This window comes from Orussus abietinus, unplaced genomic scaffold (genome assembly GCF_000612105.2).
Source record: "Orussus abietinus isolate OABI.00-Male unplaced genomic scaffold, Oabi_2.0 scaffold134, whole genome shotgun sequence".
NCBI classification, from domain to species: domain Eukaryota; kingdom Metazoa; phylum Arthropoda; class Insecta; order Hymenoptera; family Orussidae; genus Orussus; species Orussus abietinus.
In genome coordinates this window covers 218,211-239,187 of record NW_019394377.1, presented here as the reverse complement: position 1 = coordinate 239,187, position 20,977 = coordinate 218,211, and the positions used below count along the sequence as shown (strand labels likewise).

Genomic DNA, 20,977 nt, shown 5'->3' with positions numbered 1-20,977 from the left:
CTCGGGGACGTCGCCGAGAGTGGCGAGACCGGAAACGGACCGACTTCCGGAGCCGCTATCCGGCCGAATTTCGGGGAAGCGAGGGGAACGAGGAAAAGAGCCGAGCAATGGCCGACTCTCGGTGTTATCGCCCGTTTCCAGGATGTGGGCGAAACACGGACGAAATGAATAAAATGAAATAAAATGGAATAAAACCGCCACTTCCACCGACCCGTGGAGGAAGAAGGCAGGAATGTACGTTTCAGTAGGGAAAAAAAAAACTTCAAAATCCAACATAAATGTACATAAAAAAAAAAGCGGCAGAGTCTCGCGCCAAGTACATACACAAAGTCGCGATGACCCTCGGCAACACCTCTTATCTCCGAAAGTTCCTCGTATGACGCGTCGGATTGAATGAGAAATATTTCGTTTTTTTTTTCTTCCCCGGATTGGTTATCGAACGTTCATGGCTACCTCTCGTCTACCGTCAGACCACGTACGCATGGTGGATCCCGGGCGATTATCTACCGATCGATGCCACGACGAGCAGGTGTTAAAGCCCCCCCCCCCCCCCATCATCCCTCGCGTCGGTAAACCCGAAGTCCCCGGAACGCGAGAGCTGGTATCGGATCACCGACGGGCTATTCGAAGCCCCTTATCTCGGCTTGATATGGAAACACCAGGCCTCAGTCCTGTTACAACAAACAATCCCGAGTTTCCGCGGCGAGCCCGCCGCCGAATTCCAAAACGAGAAGCCGATCGACCATCCCCTCCCCTGCTCTGTTTATTTTTTTTGTTTAACGAGATATGCACCCCCAAAGCGTACATTCCAGGCATTCCTCTTAATTTTCTCTTTTCTAAATAAAAGGCGCGCCGGTGCCCTCGCTCCGAGATATTTCAAGCCTGGTTTTTCTACACCGAGAAAAAAAAGGAAAGAAAAGAAAAAAAAAGAAAATGTCTCCGAACAAAGCCGATGCAATATGCACCGCATAAAGATTTTTGAGCGAGGACTGTGTGTCTCTGATCTTGTATCGACTCCATTCAAAGTAATCTCTTTGGAGGAGAAAGACTTTTTTTTCTCGGTGCACGTCAAGAGGTCCGGATAGAGGTATCATGATTTTTCGAGTTCGCCGTAAAACCTTATCACCACTTTACTCTCCCGGTCCATTTCCTCGTTAAGGAGGATACCCCGGAGAACCGGGGGACGAGACTCGGGCTCGTCGAGCACTTCGCCTCCCAGAGGAGCGGCTCCGTTTGTCTCTGTCCGTCCGCGACTCTTCCCTCCCGTCGGCCATTGTTTGCCGGCGACGTGGACGCGCGAACAAAGAGCGCTATCGCTCCTCAAATGTAACTCGAACGATGACCCGAGGAGCTCGAGAACGGGCCCGAACACGAAACGGGGACCAAGGGCCCGAAAACGACGTTTCCAACGTTCCTGGACGTCCCGGAAAGAGCGACGATGCATCGGGACACCGCCGACTCCCTGGAGTCGGCCCACTTGGATTATTTACGTCCCCCAAGAGCCTCTCGAAACATAAACGTCTCGTTGCAACATTCCTCCAAATTGCATTCATAAATCCTGCTTTGCTCAACCTCTCTCAAAATCGATACGTAACACCGAGGAAAAGAAATTTCATTCAACCAAAGAAATATTTCTTTGATTAATGTCAATAAAAAAAGGAAAAAAAATACAGTACAGTATATTGTGCATTTCCGGCTTTTTCTTTTTTCCCAACGAAACGGATGAAAAAAAAAATGCCTCGCTTCTGCCTCTATTTCCCAAAAAATCGATACACCTCGAGTCGACTCATAACCTCCCTTCTCGCATTAGGTCCTTGGGATCGATTTCGTTCAAAGTTCCCCGATCGACCCTCCCGTTACGAGCATTCTTCAAATAGAGTCACATACAGTATATTGTCCGTTTCCGGTTTTTCCTTTTTTTTCCAACGAAACGGATGAAAAAAAAAATGCCTCGCTTCTGCCTCCATTTCCCAAAAAATCGATACACCTCGAGTCGACTCATAACCTCCCTTCTCGCATTAGGTCCTTGGGATCGATTTCGTTCAAAGTTTCCCGATCGACCCTCCCGTTACGAGCATTCTTCAAATAGTCACACACAGTATATTGTCCGTTTCCGGTTTTTCCTTTTTTTTTTTTTCAACGAAACGGATGGAAAAAAAATGCCTCGCTTCTGCCTCCATTTCCCAAAAAATCGATACACCTCGAGTCGACTCATAACCTCCCTTCTCGCGTTAGGTCCTTAGGATCGATTTCGTTCAAAGTTCCCCGATCGACCCTCCCGTTACGAGCATTCTTCAAATATAGTCACGTACAGTATATCCCGCTCGCCAAGTATCGCCGGGTAGAGTGCCGCGCCAAGCGTCGCCGCGGCGATAGTCCGACCCATTCAGGCCACGTGCTGTACGAGTCCACGCGTGTCGGCGCGTGTCCGCGCATGCTCGGACGCGCGTCGCCGAAAACGGCGGCGCGGAGGTCTCGCGGCCGGCGGGCACGAATAATCAAGGCCGCCATGGCGGCAAACGGAATCGCCCGGGCGACATTTCTTGGGCCTCACCGGGGCCCCTCGACTGATGGCGCTCGCATTACGTATCCCCGCACGCGCCGCGCCGGCCAATCGCTCGCGGTTATTACGTTGGAAATAATGCCGCAATTATGTAGACGAGAAGAGAAGCAGCGCGCGGGAGGGGAGAGGAAGAGGGGACGAGGGGGGAACTCGCGCGCGAGTGGCGACTATCGGGCGAAAAATGCGCGCGCACTCCTCGCGGCCTTGGGGGACACCTGGGGAGAGCCTTCGAGGAACCGATTTCGTCCTCGTCCATTCGATCGGAAACGTCCGCACTCTCCCTTAGAACACCATACCCCGACGTTATCAGCAGCCGTCGATATGGCTTATATTAAAGAGGGGTTTTTATCGACTCTCGCGGAAATCCGTCGTTTTCCTTCCGCGCGTTGTGTCAGATCGCCGGGGGTTCTCGCCATTCAAGATTCGACGCTTTCGTATTTTTTTTTTTATGATCTTATTATTAAAAATGTATTAGGCCGAACCGCTGGCGAATTTCATGACTTTCCCCCGACGAGGTGCGCCCCGTTAACGACGTTCCCACGAAGGTGCGATAACACGTGGAATGCAATATCATCGATGTTATCAAAATGTAGAGCGAGAGGTGTATACGGGGATACACGGATGAATGAAATGCTTCTTGAAAAGATTGCCGTACATGCACCCCGCGTGAATTTCTCGGCGTGCGGTCTTTTTGGACAACCTTATAGCAAATGACTCTTGCAGCTGATGTCGTACGAGAGGAAAAAGAGGAAAAGGGATGAAAGAATGACGTCGAGGGGGATATATAAGGAGTACCCGCGTGAAAGTTGACTTTCCAAAAAGTCGCTTATCCGCGGCCGGATGACCGACGTTGCGTCGACCCCCGGTCGGAGTGCCGTAAACCGGCCGTAAAACTCGGCTGCGGAATGAATTTCCGCAGAACGCCCGCCCGCACGCCGTAAACTCTTCTCGCTCCTCGTGCTAACCCATAAAGCCCAATCTCCCGCGAAGAGCGCGTAGGAGAGGAACCGTCCTCCCGTCGACGACATAATCGCATCCCTTAACGAGACGACCCTTCCCCCATTTTCGGCCGTTACATGATTCCACATTTACGCAGTTCGGAAAAAAAAAAAAAACATTTCCGCCGCTTGAAGTTCAATTTATTTTTGCCATTGAAAATTCTACCATGATAGATCAAACGAAGGGACGAGACGACGAAAGCCGTTCAAGCAAAATGACGTACTCGACACGTCGCGCATCTCGGAGCTCAACGTAACAATGAATATTATATCATGTATATAAAATTGCCGCCGCTTGAAATTCAATATATTTTTGCCGTTGAAAATTCTACCATGATAGATCAAACGAAGGGACGAGACGACGAAAGCCGTTCAAGCAAAATGACGTACTCGACACGTCGCGCATCTCGGAGCTCAACGTAACAATGAATATTATATCATGTATATAAAATTGCCGCCGCTTGAAATTCAATATATTTTTGCCGTTGAAAATTCTACCATAGTAGATCAAACGAAGGGACCAGACAACGAAAGCCGTTCTCAAACGAAGTTACGTACTCGACACGTCGCGCATCTCGGAGCTCAACGTAACTATGAATATTATATCATGTATATAAAATTGCCGCCGCTTGAAATTCAATATTTTTTTGCCGTTGAAAATTCTTCCATAATAGATCAAACGAAGGGACGAGACAACGAAAGCCGTTCTCAAACGAAGTTACGTACTCGACACGTCGTGCATCTCGGAGCTCAACGTAACTATGAATATTATATCATGTATATAAAATTGCCATCGCTTGAAATTCAATATATTTTTGCCGTTGAAAATTCTTCCATAATAGATCAAACGAAGGGACGAGACGACGAAAGCCGTTCAAGCGAAGTTACGTACTCGACGTCGCACATCTCGGAGGTCAACGTAACGATGAATATCGTTCACAGCTTGTAATACTCGCGGAAAAAATTCCTGCTATCTGGAGGAACCGTTTTCAAAATTGGCACTATCTGAATCAAGCAATAAAAAATAATAACAATAGAAATATACAAGATATCCTCTATCCAATCTGACCCTCCAGGCTCAGCTTCTCAGATAATGACCAGGTGAGCGTATCGCGTCTGTACCGTGTTTACAAGACATCGCACTTAATATGCGTGTATATAGCAACACACTGAACAGCATGTAGACGCTTCTCCCCCGCGAGTGTCTCGTATTAGTCTCCTAGCGACGACTGTTTACAAATATACAGACAGTAGTCGCCGACATTAGGCGCGTCCTCGACTAACTGCTGCGATAAAGATTACACATTTACAAACACTGCGGTCATCCCTTACGAGTGTACGCAATTGTCGCGAAACTCTGCCGAGTTACCTGATCTTACAACGAATCGTGACAAATTCGACGGAAGTGATGAATGAATTTAATTCCCTCGTGGGAAAATTCCGCGCATTCCTCGCCGCCCCCTCATGCACATTCCATGGTGCTCAAAAAGTTAGTTCCCATCGTGTGTCGTTCTTTCTCTCTCTCTGAGGTGATACAAAAGGATCACTCTATACATACATCCGAATATGAAAATATTGATAGAACTTTTCTCCAAACTGGATGTACCGAATAATCTGAAACTTTTAATCCGTGATTATGGAGGTTCCAATAAAACTCGTGAAACTCACGAAATTTCACTGTTACGCGTTAAGTTTCTAATTATCCGGTGCACCCAGTTTGAATGAAAGTTTCATACATGTTTTGACTTTTTGGGTATGCATATACATATATGACATAACACCTTAAGAGAGGGAGAGAGAAACTTGGCACTTCGAGAAATTAGTGTTCAGACGATCTGTCACGCTCAGGCAGTAACATAGAGAAGGCTAAGCGAGAAGCGATCCGCAGAGCGCGGCCGCTTCCTGGTGCGTCCGCGGCCGGAGCCGCGTGCGGAGGAAATCGATGCGGCGGCGCGTGCCGGGAAATTAAGTCGAAGGTCGAGCTTGGTCGAGGAAATTTCCTCAAAGCGCGAAGATAAGAAAGAATGGTTGCGTCCACCGGTTCTAATGAGACGAGCGGTCCGCTCCGTTCGGGTTCTTTGTGCGAGCCGCTCGGTCGGTGGTAGAGCAAAAAGAAGGTTAAACTACGACTCGGGGATTTCGAGTCCCTCTTCCGAGTATCTCGCTCGAGTTTCCTCGATCGGTAGTTTTCCGCCGGAGAGGGAAAGTTCGAGAAAAGGGAAGAGGAGTGAATAACGGAGCGCCGGTACGCACGTAGAGATACCACCGCGTGGTGGGATGAGTATACATGTATACCTATATACATATATTGTTACCTAGAGATAAAAATTGAATCGAAGGGACTAGAAAAAGGCACGCACGCGAGAGAGATCACTTGAATTATAAATAACCCGTGATGTGGATAAAAATCTGTTTACACCGCGCGGCGGTGTAACCTTGAGAAAGAGAGAGAGAGAGAGAGAGACACGCGCGAGTATCCGCACGTCGGCCGTACAGCGAGACGGCGGGATTAGACGGAGCATCGCAGGAATCGAGAGATCTGGGAGAGAGAAAGAGAGACTCACCGAGGTAACGTTAACGCCACTCCCAGCGGTGATTTTTCCGGAATTTATAGGCGAGTCTTCCTTCCGGCTCGCGGGGGACGAGGAGGAAAGGCGTCGCGAGGATGCCCGGTACTGGAGAGGTCGCCGGCGCACCCGACCGCCCTCGACGGCATCCCGAGTGACACTGACAGTGGTTCCGTCATCGCGCTATCACCACATGGCGGCGGCCGGGCGGCGCGGGGGAGGGCGCCCGCGCGTGCGCGCGCCGCTCCGCCGCGGGGGAAGCCGGGAAGGACGCGCCGCGCTCCTCAGTGTGAGTCATACCGACCGAGCGAGCGGACCTCTTACCGACCCGGCTCGCGGAATCGCTTCGATACCGGGAAATTCGAAATCTCTCGGGGTATTGCGTCAAGCGACCTCCTCTCGCGATTCCCTCCCCCCCGGAAGCGGATCTCAAGGCGGAGTGACACGAGGTTAGGTATGCCAGGGCGGGGCGTCGCCTTACCGACCGGCGGTTCGAGGAAATGGAACACAAAACGGTGCCGAGGAATCCGACCCTCCGATTAATTTCAGGAATGCCACCCAACCTTCTCGCGCATGGCTAAGGACGAGGCGTCCAGAACTGGGTCTCCGTCCTCCATTCACGAGGATACCTTCCCAGACTCCTCTCCAGGGGCGATAAATCCTCCCATTGTTGGGCTCTCGAAGGACTGGCCTCGGATCTCGGATCAGTCGAAGGAATCCTCCCTAGCTCGTTTTTTACGCTCACCTCTGAAATAACAAGCCTTAGAACGACGTCTCCCATGAGGGATCGACCCCGACATCGACCTGATCGTTCGACAATTTTTCTGTCGGACAGTAACAGCACCCTTTAATTTAAGCCATGTCACCGTTATCATTCGTGAGATAGCGACCGGGGCGTGTGTACGGTCGTTGGGGGGCGGGTCATCTCGGATTTCAAAAGAATACACGCCCCGGTAGAGATCATCCTCGTTAGGAAATCCGAAATACGAGATTTTTCCCCGTGGATCTGTAAAGAAAGGGATGGAGAGTACCCGTTGCATGGCCTAATATCCTCAAAAATAACCTCCAACACAATTACCGATGAGCTAAATGAATCTTGGTCTGGCGTAAAGTCCCGATATCTCGCTCAATCTAATATTTGCGCGGTGAGATCGAAACCGATATTGCGCATTTATTAAACACAATCTTCCGATCCCTGTACCTTTTTGCGCTCATGTTAGTGTACCGGAAGAAAGATGCCGTACACATTGACCGCCATTTATTTTGCAAATACGAAATGACACGTGCGTGTGTAAAAACATAAGGTGGCCGCCGCAGTTCCATTACGTCTCGCACCTTCCCCTAGACTAAGATCCGACTATATGCTCGATTCGTTTCTCCTCAGATCCATATTTTTCCCCACTTTGATCGAACGGTGCCCGACGACCCTGAGGGTCTGTCAGAAATGCGCGGAGGCCGAAGGAAGGCCAACGCGCCGCGAATCTCGAACAAAGACTCTGGTCGGGAAGAAAAAGGAGAACCGCCAGAGGTGAACGACATCCTCGGGGATAATTTTGGGAATTCTGAATTCCCCTGACGTCAACAGTTCTCAGGACCGGCCGGCCAAGGAGGTGCAAAGCGAAGACGAAGAGGTAGAATAAATAATGACTCGCGGATCGCACGAGAGGGACACGGTGCAGCGTGCACCTCTCGAATTAATTCCCCCTCCGAGAGAGATTTATTATTAGCGAATCCCTTGGTCTATTCGACGATCCGAACGAATGGCGGAGAGGAATAGATTTCGGATAGACGAAGGTATCGCAGGAATTAGGATCGAGATCGACCTCGGAAGAAGACGGAAGGTGGAAGTCGCGCGATCCTCCGCAAGGACACTTGGTGCTTTTTTCCCCCCTCTTACTCCATATAACAATGACTCTCGGCGTTACGCTGAGAGAGCAGAGACTGACAATCGAGTCACTTTCAAAACCATCGACTCGGTCGAAGGATCGAATGTCTTCGGTTTTGCGACCCCTCGATTTATCGATCCACCTGTCGTGATTCCCAAAGCTCCAAAAATTCAATAAGAAATAACCGAGAGTGTATAAAAATATGAACTTTGTTGCCGTAAGAAGTCAAAGGCAAATCTAAAAAACTACAGTGGATCAGACCATACCAGATAGGACTAGATTCGAATGAATCAGACGTATTACTTCTTATACACGTGGCCGCACTTTCGTATTTAGCCTGAACTGGTACGAACAAATTGTATCCACGTGTATAAAAAGTAATATGTTTCTTTAATCTGGTCTGATCTAGTCTGTCCTGAACGCGTACAGGTGAGCTCATCCTACCTGACACGTGTCAGTCTATACAGGTGGCGGATACGGTGAATCCCCCTTAAGGGTTAAGGTGATACGAAAGCGACGTCCGAAGGAATTCATTAACGAAATATTTTTCCGAACTAGGTGAACCGAATCCTCTAAAATTTTCCCACGCTACTATGAAGGTTCTAAGGAAGCTCCTGAGACCCATAGAATTTAGTTTTCCTTTAAATTTGTTTATAAGCACTTCTATATATTTTATTGAAAAAAGTCAAGTGTACCGTTAGACACCACTTTCCTATCACCTTAATGCGGTCAATAAATTCGAAGTTTTTAACACTTGTCATTTACAGGGAGGTTAATAAGAGATGTTCGAGAGAGCACCGTGTACAAAATATTTAACAATACTTTTGTACCTATCCTTAGTACGGAAGGAGTCCACGTGGCGGCGCTCTCGGCAGAACTCGCGCGATCAGCTGATTTTGACGTCTTCGCGGTCCTCGTCGCAGAGGTCTAGGAAATGGCGCCAAGGTCTTGCGATCTGGAAGAAACGGTTCGGCACCGTCTCGAAAGGACCGGAACACGTTTCTCCTTCTTCCCCAGGGTCGGCGACGCAACGGTCCACGGATTCCTCAACGGTGACGCAATCGCGGAGGCATTCCCGACGCGCTGCACTTCGACAGCCTCCGGATAGGTAGGTGTGACGTCGGGCACCACGGTGTGCACACACGAGGGATGTGGAATGCCCACACTGTTGAGTTATTCGCTCGTGGAAGAGCCCCTTTAGCCCTTGGGGGCGAGCCCTGACAAAGAGAACCGCCCTCCTTTCGCGCAGTTTGAAGCTCCCCCCCCCCCCCCGGGAGAGGTGGAGATGGATAGATTTATTTAAACCCACGGGCAGAAAAATAATTCACATTCACAGCAAGAAATTTTACGCGCCTCAGAAAATGTGGAAATTTGGTTAGAAAATTTTCCACCCCAGGAAAACGTTCCACGAACAATGGAGAAACGACTACTTCGGGCAACTCGGTAAAATTCTGATAATTTTCTTGTTATCGCGGAAAATTCATTTGTTAAATTTTTAAGCATACTTTCTAATGGTCATATCTATGCTGGATACGATTGCCAATATTTTCGCTGACGGTGCAGTTGTTACCGTGACACGAGAGGAACTTTTGTAAGCAAATTACGTGCTTTGTTAAAAGTGCTAAATGCCTTTATTTTCTATACCAGAGGATTGTCGGTTGACGGGGTAACAATGACGTTATCTCGATGTCATATTTTACCTGGGGATAGATTTATTTAAAGTTCGAGAGAAAGGGAGAAATCGGAGGAAAAAAAAGTCGGGCGCCACGCGACCACTCATTTTCCCTCTTGGGAAACACCCGAGTGGTCTTTATCAGGGAGGGGAAAAAAAATTCCGCGCGCCGAATTGGGGGGGACCTAACCAGTCTGGAGTGAAGTTAACACCAAGACCCGGCTTGGGAGAGTATTTGTAACAGGTTGTTGAGCAACCCGTGCCGGATGCTCGGAGTTTCCTCAGAGCGCGCTATTTGCGTAGCAATGACCGTGTTTGCTGCTGGTATCCGTCAAACGCCGTTGTACAGTGGCGGACGTGAATCCAATCACGTACCCGGTTGAAATTTTGCTCCCACTTGGAACCTCTAATCGTGGACCTTGAATTGTGACTCGAGATAACAAATACAAAAATGAAAAAATAAAAAAAATATAAATAAATGTATAAATGAAAAAATATATATTCAACTTCTATGCAACCGAGGTCCTGTACCGAGAAGAGAAAAAAAGGAAAAAGTGTGAATGAACCAAAGAAATATTTTGTTAATTCAAAGAACTAATTAATCGACTCAAATGAACTCGAATAAATTGGACGCTACATCTCTTTCGGATTGAAGACAATTTATTTCCTCTCCGAGACAAATAATTATTCTTCAAATTAACAAAATATTTCCTCGGTTCCATGACATTTCTTTTTTCTCTGTCTCGGTATACTTTTCACTTAAAAAATGGAGCAGAAAATTTGCGACAGGTCGAACGCCTCGTTTAAATATCGTGATCGTGTAATCGCTCCTCCTAGAGGATTCCGAGGATTTCGCCTTGATTATAGACCAAGGTTTGGGCATAAAAACAGTGTAGGGACGGTTAACGAAATTTTGATGAAAATGATACATTGTTGCCTCTTCCCCTCTCCTCGCAAAAATCGGCGATCGACGGGCGTCCCCAGGAGTCGGCCCACCGAGATAGTCGACGCTCGCGAGGTCCGCTCGCGCGAGTGGCATTCCGGCGGGGAAAGTGTTAAGGTTACGAGGGGGGGATTGACGTCACGCGGATGCAGGATATCTTTCCCCAGGACCGACCTCCTTTCGAGGACCCTGTCTCGTCCCGGTATTTCGCAAAGAGGACTTTTTGCCCGCGAGAACGCGGCACACGTGGCGGAAAGCTACGCCTGAGTAAGGGCCCGTTCACATGACGCGTTTTTCCGAGCGCACTATGTGAACGAGCCCTAAAAGGACCTCGGTGAATTCTAATATCCACCATTGCGCTAAAATCAACGCGAGGTACGTGCGACGGGCTTAAAGTAACACGAATGTCACACCTGAGAACTGAAATTCCTGACATTTACTAAAATTCTGTAAGACTTTACCACGTGACTATGGAGGCCCTAAGGAAGGTCCTGACACCCGTGAAATCTTACCTTCGTATGCAAAAATGGGAAAAATGGTACGAATCAAATAAAATAAATAAATAAATAAATAAAATCCTATTCGCTCAAGTCTTCATACGCACGTGGTAAAATTTCAAACGGTACGTCGGTTCGGACAAAAGTTTTATCGACTAGACGTGCGATTTTTACGTCGCCTTAAATCCCGGAATCGCGTCGTTTCCGCGCGTGTTGGCGGGAAGGAAAAAAAAAAAAAAGAAAAGGATAACCCTGAAGAAGGGATAACCAAAGGCACCGTCGTCCATCAATCCGGACTTTCTCCGGGGGTCTAGCCTCGTATTCCGCGCAGCTGCGGCTTTTGCAACTGCGCGTCCGGCCGCAGCCTTGCAGCGTCCGCGCGATTCCCACGCGCGGAATGGAATATCCATCCGAATCGCCTGAAGGAGAATATCGCTCCTTCGGTGTACACTAGACGACACTTGTTTGCGCGCACGAGGCGAGCAACGATTACACACCGATACGCCGACTCGTCATGTGCGCGACGCGACGTGACGACGCGACGTGACGATTTTCATTCATAAATCGAATACGGTGAGTCAGAGGGCGAATCTGAGGTAAGCGTTTCGAAAATAAGCCTGCCACGCTCCGACTCTCGCCGTTCGCTCGAGCGGCGCTAATCGCCCGACTGATAACCGAACGACGATTCCCGGTACAGAGGAAAAAGGCACTCGACTCGCGCGGGCGTTCTCCTTTTCTTATCCCCCGCAAAAAAGAAAAAAAAAAAGATTTGCTCGAGGCAAAGAAAGATATTACATTAATAAGCGGAATCGTTTAACCTCCACATAACGTCACGTGACTGAAGTAACCCTCCTATCTGGATTTTTCTATTTTTTTTTCCACGTCTAATTTGATATTTCCGACAGAGGAAGTAGCCACTTGATTCGGGCGTTATCTTTTTCATCTCTGGGTAAAAGTATATATCTGGAGGTGGAGACGAGGAAATATAATTTTTTTTTTTTTTTTCCTAGGTAGAATTAATTATTGGAGAGGTTTTTCTTTCGTTGGCAAACGTCACGGAATTGAAGGAGTCGGGGGTAGAGGTATCGTTCATTCAATGGAATTAATCAATTGAGAGGTTACTTTGTGAATAAACATCGTCTAATTGAGAGTCTGGAGTAGAGGTATCGAGTCTCGGAAGGGGTCGCAGCATCTCGTGAGACCGTCCCAGCCATCCCGGATGACACCTTTCGCCTTCTGACCCGGTCTCTCTCCGCATTGCTCCCGCTAAACTTAACCCTGCCTCCGTCTAACTAAGCCCTCTAATTGGCGGGTTAACGAGCGTTAACTCCCCGCTTCCTGTCAGATTTAACTGTTTTTCTTCGGTTTCGCCGGGACCCGGGTGGACGCGTCTGGTCGTTTCGGGACCCTCTTGCATCGAGTGCTCCTCCCGGGCGGCCAATTAAGAGAAAGAGAGAAATGGAGAGAGAGAGGGAGAGACTGGCTGGACACATCGAGATTGGACCGACCGGCCAGATTTAGTTTCACTCGGCATTAAAGACGTCCCCAAACCTGCTCAACAAATCCAACACCCGAGAGCTCTCAATTGTCCCCCTCTCTCTAACTTCATAAAAAATAATTCAGAAAAATTTCACATTTCCTTCCGAGAGTAGAATAGAACTAAAAAAAGAAAAAAAAAGTGCCAGACTTCAATTACCATGCCTTGCCTTCCATATACCTGTAACTCACCACAAATTAATTTTTACTTCACAAGTATAGGAGGAAAAAAAAAAAAATCATAAAAATCCAATGGCGATATTTAGGTCTCGAAATGTCGCCATTGCCATGTCGCGAGATTCGATCTCTCGGCTGCTGGCCGATTCCTGGGTGAGTCCGAAAAATTACCAGGACGTGTGACGAGCCGCGAGGAATTTTTTTTTGTTTTTTTTCCCCAGATTGCATATTCCCCTCCTCGCGAAGAAATTATTCTATGCGGATAAGAGGCTTGCGCAACGATCGCGGACTTCGGGGGCCCAAAGGAAAGGCCTTCGCGAACGCCTCTATTGTGCGGAAAGGAACATATATATCCAAGAGAAAGGGACGTGTATATATTATGTGTGTATACGTATATATGTATATTTGTATACGCATGTAAGCACGTGCTTATCGTGGGGCACAAAAGAGCCGAAACTCACGGAGACCACGTGGGAACGAGTAAACGGCCGCTTAGGGCTGCATCGAGTCACGAACCATGCGGCACCAAGAGGTGACACTTCAAGTAGGCTGACCTAAATCGTGCCGAGACCGTATTTCAATTCGAGCCAAGTACGAGAGGGAAAGAGGGCAACAATCGAAGCCGGCTCAGAGGAGTTGCATTGTCGCCCACTTGGTCCTTTATTCGGCTGGAAGTCTCGCGTCGAGACCTCCCTCCTCCGATAACCCGGGATTAGGTGCATTAATCGCCGATACGATCTATACCCTACGGTCGAGGAAAGACCTGATCGTTTCCACACGATTGTATTTCGTGGTTCAATAGTTTCCCCCCATTAATGTTTGGATGGTTCAGAAATTGTAAATTATGCCGACGAGGCCGGGGCCACGCGAGTACGTCAATTGTCCGAGCGTACAATAGCATACTCAAAAGAAAGTTCAGTTAAAAGAATAGGAATTCCAGTTAATCGGCGAATTTGCCCCGAGACGAAAAAAAAAATTCATGGAACCAAGGGAATATTTTGTTGAATTAAAGTATAATTATTTCACCGAAATAAACTCAAATGAATCGTCACAAGACTGGATGAAATGTTCCATGAAATTCATTCGAGTCAAATAAATATTCATTGAATTGACAAATTATTTCTTCAGTTCAATGAAACTTTGTCCCCAGTGCAGGAGTACTTTAGTCAAATTCAACGTCCGTCGTGACGCACGTCGTTTCCGACGCTCGCGTGGTCCCGGTCTAAAGAAGCTAATAAAAAAAAAAAAAAATCCGCAGCGTTTCGTCGAGCGGTCCGATGATTCCGTGAATTTCCCCTAAACTCCATGCTCGATGCGACCCAGGTCACGATTTTGGACCCGGATTCGCGGGAATCGTCGATAAAGAGGAAAAAAAGAAAAAGAAAGGGCCAGAACGTTTACGTCAACGCGTTGCCCAAGTCTCGGCCGGTGAAAACGCTCGCAGGTAAGGCAAAGTCAAGGCGGTGGCGGCTTCGCCGTCGCCTTTTCCCCCGGCAAGCCGGACGTTCCGAGAAATTGAGAAGTGGCTGCGCCATTGCGTACGACGACGTCAATTAGCTTAATGTCGAGCCCGTCCATTACGTAAGGCGCGTATCGGGTACTCGTCGCTCCTCGCTCCTCGGTGGAGCGTTGCTTTCCACCAATCCGAGCGGAACGTCCAAATTTTCCGAGTCAGGTGGATTTGACGATTTCCCTGCTAACGACCACGCGCTATCGTCAGAGCCGATCGGGCCGTTCCCTAATACGTCAGGAACGATTTCGAGCACAATTTCCATAACAATTTCGAGGACGGATCGAGAAGTCTCCATTAACGACGGCCACGACCTTCCTCAACTCCGTCGCAAATCACCCTCGACGTGCCTAATTTCGGGTTTAAAAGCACAGGGCACGCTAATGAGGGAATTTTAGCAGCGGACCTTTCTCCTTCCCGAGCTCGTTATCATGCCGGATCGCCATTATCGTCGCCGGCGGAAGCTCCGCAATTTAGCCGCGACCCGGCGCGACTCCCGGAACACTTTCCCCGAAAATGCGCGTCTAACGAGCGGGTTTAACGGCCGCACTTGACGCCGTTAATTATTCGGCGCAGCTCGTATGCCTATGTGCAAATATGTACAATTCCGCGTATCTTTCCGCAGCCGAGGAGTCTCGCGGAATCGCCGTGACTCTGCACTCCCTGCTTCCGCAGAGGCACCTCGCAACGTCACGCGGCCGCGATCGTCGCGCGAGCTTAAGGCTCGTTCACAATGCGCGATTTCTAAGGCACGTCGCCTCGCATACCAGCACGGCTATATCGCGTTTACGCGTAAACATTGGCGTGCGTTTTTACGCGCATGCGTCGCGGGACCTTAGGGTCTGTTCACAGATCGCATTTTCAAAAGCACTTCGCTTTCCGCAACGGAATAGCCATACCGCGTTTCGATGAGTAAAAATCGCTCGTTAACGTGATATAGTCGTCTCTTTATCCGAGTTATGCATGTTTGATATATGTATATAAATTCCCGTTCCCACATGGCAGCGATTCTACTGGAGTACCCAACCTCACTTTCCCAGAATCATACAGAGGGGGATACGAGAAGGATGAAAATAAATTCCCCCAGAATATTCCCAGTTTATCTCACCATGGCCTTCTCCTCCTTGGTGAGCGCCCAATTGTCCGTGAGGGGGCTGTTGGCGGCGGGATACATCGAGAACATGGTGTAGTTGTGGTCCTCGGCCAGGTTCTCGTAGAGGCCTGCGCTGGGCACGCGTTGCGTCATCGGGGAGAAAAAGAAAAAAGGAACTAGTCTCGGTTCCGGCGGAAAATCCGAGCCACCGATTGGCCGTGGGCCAGCCGCTTTCCCCTGGATCCGCGAACTCGCGGACCTGTCAAAGTCAGCTGATCTCGCCTGGCGCACACGCCTGCGCTCTCTTCGCCCGATTACTACGAACGCGCGTGTATACGTGTACGCATGTAGGTATATACACGAGTACACACGAGTATTCACGAGTATACACGAGTACGTCTACCAACCGACAAAGGCACGTGGAAAAGCACGGCGATCGAGAACCGACCGGAGGGTTCGGTGGTCGAGGGTCGACTGGCACTGTCAAACTGTCAAGTGGTCCGTCCGGCGCCTCCTCGAGACCGCACACGCCCGCGCATACGCACTACTGAGCGCGCCAACGTGCCGCGGGTTAACTATATAGAAAGAGCGCCGCTCCGCCCCCCACCACTCGGACTCGGCGCTCGGTGACGTCACCGCCATCTTGATTACCGATTGGCGCGATATACGGTACCGCGGAACGATCGCCCGTTTCCTGCGATACAAAGCCCGTCGTCGGTTCGCGGAACCTCCGATCGGAACCAGATTCGCGTTCCATCGGAACGAGTCTCCGATAGGCCGATCTATATCGAGGGCACTATCGATCGATCCGAGATATTAGCTTCCGCAGAAAGTAATCGCAGTTTTCCCTGCCCTTAGACAGGAAAGTCCCGACGCTTTCCTTACAAAATCCCATCTACATGTCCACGTTACCCCGAGAAAAAAAAAAAGAAAAATCTCCCTGATCCAAAAACACATCTCTGAATAATACCAAAGAAATATTCCGTTAATTCCAAGAATATTTATTTCGCTTGAATAAACTCGAAATAAAAAAAAAAAACTGGACGAAATTATTCCTTGAATCAACAAAATATTTCTTTGAGATCCAATGAATTTTCGTTTTTCAAGGTGCATACCGGATTTCGTTCTGTACTCTAAGAGGAGTAATTGTAATTTAAGGGTTATGATGAATTCCTTACGGATAAATTGGTTACCATTTAAAGCACGATTATCGTTATCGAGGTTTAGAGAAAGATGGGGTAAAATGGCGGATAAAGTAGACGGGCAGAAGAGACAGGTTTAGACGATACCGAAGCGTTAAGTCTTTAACGGTAAAAAAAATTAGTAATAATTTTTCGGGCGACCCGATAAAACCCGATAAAACGAGTATTATTATCCACACCCGGATCGACCGTTTCCATTCACTCTGGAGTGCCGCCTAAACGATTACTCCGAAACTCGAGCGCGTCGATAGGGGAAAAAAAGAAAGAAAAAACTAAGAACTATTATCGCGTCAAGGTGTCTCCAGATAATGGGAGCCGGAGTAAATATTGCTTCAACGCGATTAAGGCCGCCTCTCCTCTCGCTAGTAAATCGGATTACGGTGTCCACTCCACTTCTCGACATGGACCTCCGAGGTTTGCTCGTATACCGAGAGAGAAAAGGAGCCTAATCGCGGCCGGATGTCGCGATTAGATATATTTTCGCCTTTATTACCGGATGACATGCCTAATTCGCGTCGATCGGGCTTTCCTCGAGATAAATTTACCTCCCCCCAAGCTAAAGGACATCCGCCGTAATTACGGTTGACGATTGTCGCCATTTTCATCCGCCTTTGAAAACGGCGTTACAAAGTGAAAAATAATTATGCCCAAACTGCCTAAGTATTTGTTTTGGAATATTTAAAGTCGAGCGCAAAAAGGAAACGAAGCGACATCAGTGTCATCGATTTCACATTCCGTTACCTTAATTTTTTTTTTTGCACCGACTTCAAACTTGCCAAGTAAAAAAAAAAGGGAATACTTAGAAATCCACAGCAGTTAGTAGATAGGTATAATTCGGACATAATTACTTTCTACTTTTTAGTGTCTCCATTGAGGTAGGTTTCTTTTCTTCTTTTTCTTCTTTTTTTCCTTCAATTTTTGAAAATTCAAAAGTGTTCATTCGTCGCGATTATTCAGAGTTGAAAATGCACGCGCCGATAGTCCAAAAGGTTCGCCGCCGTATATGGGCATCTCGACGAGACTCGGGGCTGGAATAATGTCAAGGCGAGATTCTTCCGAAAATGGCGACTCGGATTCGCGAGTGCCGAGGTAGGCCGCGGCTTATGGAGGCGATCTTGTATCCTCAGGTTGCGCCGCGGCCGCGGGGGAAGTTGCGACACGCCGGGACTTCCGCGACGCCGCCGTCGCCGTGCCAGGTTTTCCTCGAGATTTATAGGTTAAGGACCCTCGCCGGGTACTGGGGAATTCTATTTCGAGGCGGGGATGCACTCGCGTCCCTGGCGCGTGCCGGCGGCCTTTGTTCCCATCCTCTCGCGATTCCCCGTGAGACACGCGGCCGGTGAACCGCACTTGCGGATATTCCGTCGTGCGCGTCTCTATTTGCGCCCGCCGCCATCTTGGACGCGCCGCGAGGCCTCACAAAGAGCGCGTCAACGTTCGAGTTGAAGTCCTTCATCGAGGATGATTTGTCGCGCGATTAAGGTGCACGATGTATGAAGGTGCACGATATACGAAAGTGCACAATATATAAAAGTGCACGATATACGAAATTGCACGATATTTTCTAGCGCTCGAAATTTCAGGGTCGAAAAAATTTAATGGTGAATCTATTCTTAATTTCTTTTTTCTCTTTCTTTTCTTTGTATACAACATAAAGAAATGAAGAAACGAATGGGCTTCCACGTTCACGTGGTGGAGTTTCGAGAACAATTCGGTGCACCCATTTCGGAGTAGAAGTTCGACAAGACGGTTGATTCCCTGGACGCCATTTTCAATTTGATCGTGCGATCTCAGGTGGCAACCTAAGAGCGGATTTTAATCTCCGGTTAGTAGAGTCCTAGCCGATGAGTCAGGAATATATATCACTAATCCGAGATTACCCGTTACAATTATGGAATTTTCATGCCAATGAGGGTTGTTGGGACCGACCCGAGGTTTCCGTCACAAGGCTCGCGTGCCAAAGTCCCTCCAAGAGGACAAAGACGTGGCTCGAGCCTCGTCATCCATGGACAATATGAAATAATCCGTGAAAGCACGGTTAAACTCGAGAAAAACAAACCCAGCAGGACGTCGTCGACCGGGTCAGCCGTAGAGGTAATCGGGTGACTAAGTTCCCTAATTCCTTAAGGTCGGACAAAAATCGCGTTGTACCCTGGAGGGGGTTGTCTTCCGGCTCCCTTAACAATACAAACTCCCGTAATTTACGGCCCGATTGTGCGAACGGACGATATCGGTGACCAAGGGACGCCAGCGAGGCCGTCGTCCTTCCTGGCTTCGTCGAAGGGCTCGAAAACAGAGTTTTACCCGGCAGGGCCAGACCTCGATTTACGACCTTGCTTTTCTCGAGCCGACTCCGATGATTTTGGATTTTCTTCATTAACACATTCGCGACCGCTGACGTGAATTCACGTCTTTTCAAGTTCTATTCCTGGTTTACCGCTGACGTGAATCACGTCCATAACGATACACGATACAAGTTTGCGGCAACCAGTTTCAGAATTTCATTATTTTCGCCAGTACTCAGTGTTTGAAACGAAAAAAATTTGCGAATGTGTTAACATGAAATAGAATCATGCTTGACCGTTTCCCCGGGTCCCGGCGACAAGTGGAAACGAGAGTCGAGGACTTGCGAAGAAGAGTAACGAGACGAACAAATCGCGTGTACAAGTAGGCGAGGGATCGTTATTCCTAGCGGTATCATCGCGTTTGCGAGGATCGAGGTCGTCCCAGGCACAGATATCCTAAGTCGAAGGCCGAAATTTCCCCCCAGGACGTTACTCGCGACACAATGAGTCGCTTAAACGGGGCCCCTCGCCGTTTTAAAAAGGCGGGTCAATCGAATGTTTGTGGGTAACCCAACCGCGAGAGGACGCGGATGGCATGCAAATCGACGTAGTTACCGATAAGGAGGTCCTTAAAGTCCGCTTCTCGACAGGCCATAACCGTCTCGATGACATTCCCTGCCGTTCCCTCCACCTGCTACCAACGCACTTTCCACCTGGGAGGGTCGCGACGCGACGTCACCGCTCGCTTCCGACCGCAGGCTGAGAAAAATTACAATTAACTCCCTGACTAAGAAATAAATGAAAAAGAAAAAAAAAACATCAACACTGCCGATAAACTTCTGCCCTAACTGCGGTAATAGCCATCTCAGCGGCAACACGTGGATGCAACCATAGTAGAGTCTACTAGAGAAAAAATATTAATAATGCTCCCACTCAATAAAATTATATATATAGTTTGTCGTTCTTAGTAAAGATCATTACCACCACGAGAATAAAATAAAGAGAATATCGGTGACGGGTAATAATTTCACTATCGCTCGCACAGTGAGAAGCGTTCCTACATGGAAATTTTTCTCGCCATTTTCCAGTTTTCACCCTTGCTAATGGAAATAAATCGTCATATAGTGTGGGTGTACATTAAGAAGTAGAATCCACCCTCGGGAAGTCCTTAAACTTTCGGTACATCTCACAGCATAGATGACGACTTGTCGTAAGTAAATAATGCATTTCGAATAGAGAAATGGTGCCAGCACTAAGGGGGAAAAAAAAAATAAGAGAAGTCTTAAACCAAAGAAATATTTTATCAATTTAAAGAATTATCATTTGACTCAAATGAAGCCGAATAAATAGGATATGCACCATTTCTTCCGATCGATGGGACCCTTCGATAGTAAATAAATTACACCGAGGTATCCGGACCGCGCCCACCCCTGCGATTACGATTCCGCACGCGGGTTTACAACCGCGACACGCGTTGAGGGGATCGGCAACAAACCGGTACCCTGGACGCGTTGTCGCAAAGTACGGACCGGCGATAGCATCTCGGGAAGCGAATATGCGTGTACGATTTGCGTGCGAGTACGGCCATGTACAATGGCGGACATGAATGCCTCCCCTGCAGATACGGCATCCCCTGTGTAGGATGGGAGGGCATTGATGTTTCCCAGTGTACAATGGCGGACATGAATGCCTCCCCTGCAGATACGGCATCGCCTGTGCAGAATTGGAGGGCATTGATGTCTCCCAGTGTACACCCCGAGGTACGTAGACTTAACGATCGTAAAGGTATGTAGGATCGTAAAGCCATTTGATCGCGAGTACGGGGACTTTAAGGTGACACGAAGGGGTCACACAATATACATCAGAAACGTGAAAAAAGTTGATAAAACTTTCCGTCCAAACTGGGTGCACCGAATAACCTGTAACTTCAACACGTGATTATGGAGGCCCTAAGGAAGAACGCGATGCTGGTGAAATTTCATTTTTCGAGAAAAAGAAAAAAAAAAGAAAAAATATGTCTCTTTTTTTTGGTTCCTGCCCGAGATAAA

At 48.3% G+C, this 20,977-nt stretch overlaps 1 protein-coding gene across 2 annotated transcripts in view; it reads right to left on the bottom strand.

Annotated features, from left to right (window-relative positions):
• LOC105695282 (transcription factor kayak) overlaps window positions 1–20,977 on the bottom strand; it is a 33,138-nt gene that overhangs the window by 7,685 nt on the left and 4,476 nt on the right. Inside the window, exon 1 of one of the 2 annotated variants that reach the window (XM_012416716.1) lies at window positions 15,458–15,969. The exons of the other annotated variant lie outside the window; for it this stretch is intronic. Coding sequence (XP_012272139.1) covers window positions 15,458–15,595 — 138 coding nt within the window. The 5' untranslated portion in view covers window positions 15,596–15,969. Of the gene's footprint in view, window positions 1–15,457; window positions 15,970–20,977 lie in introns of those variants that run through there. 2 annotated transcript variants of the gene reach the window in all.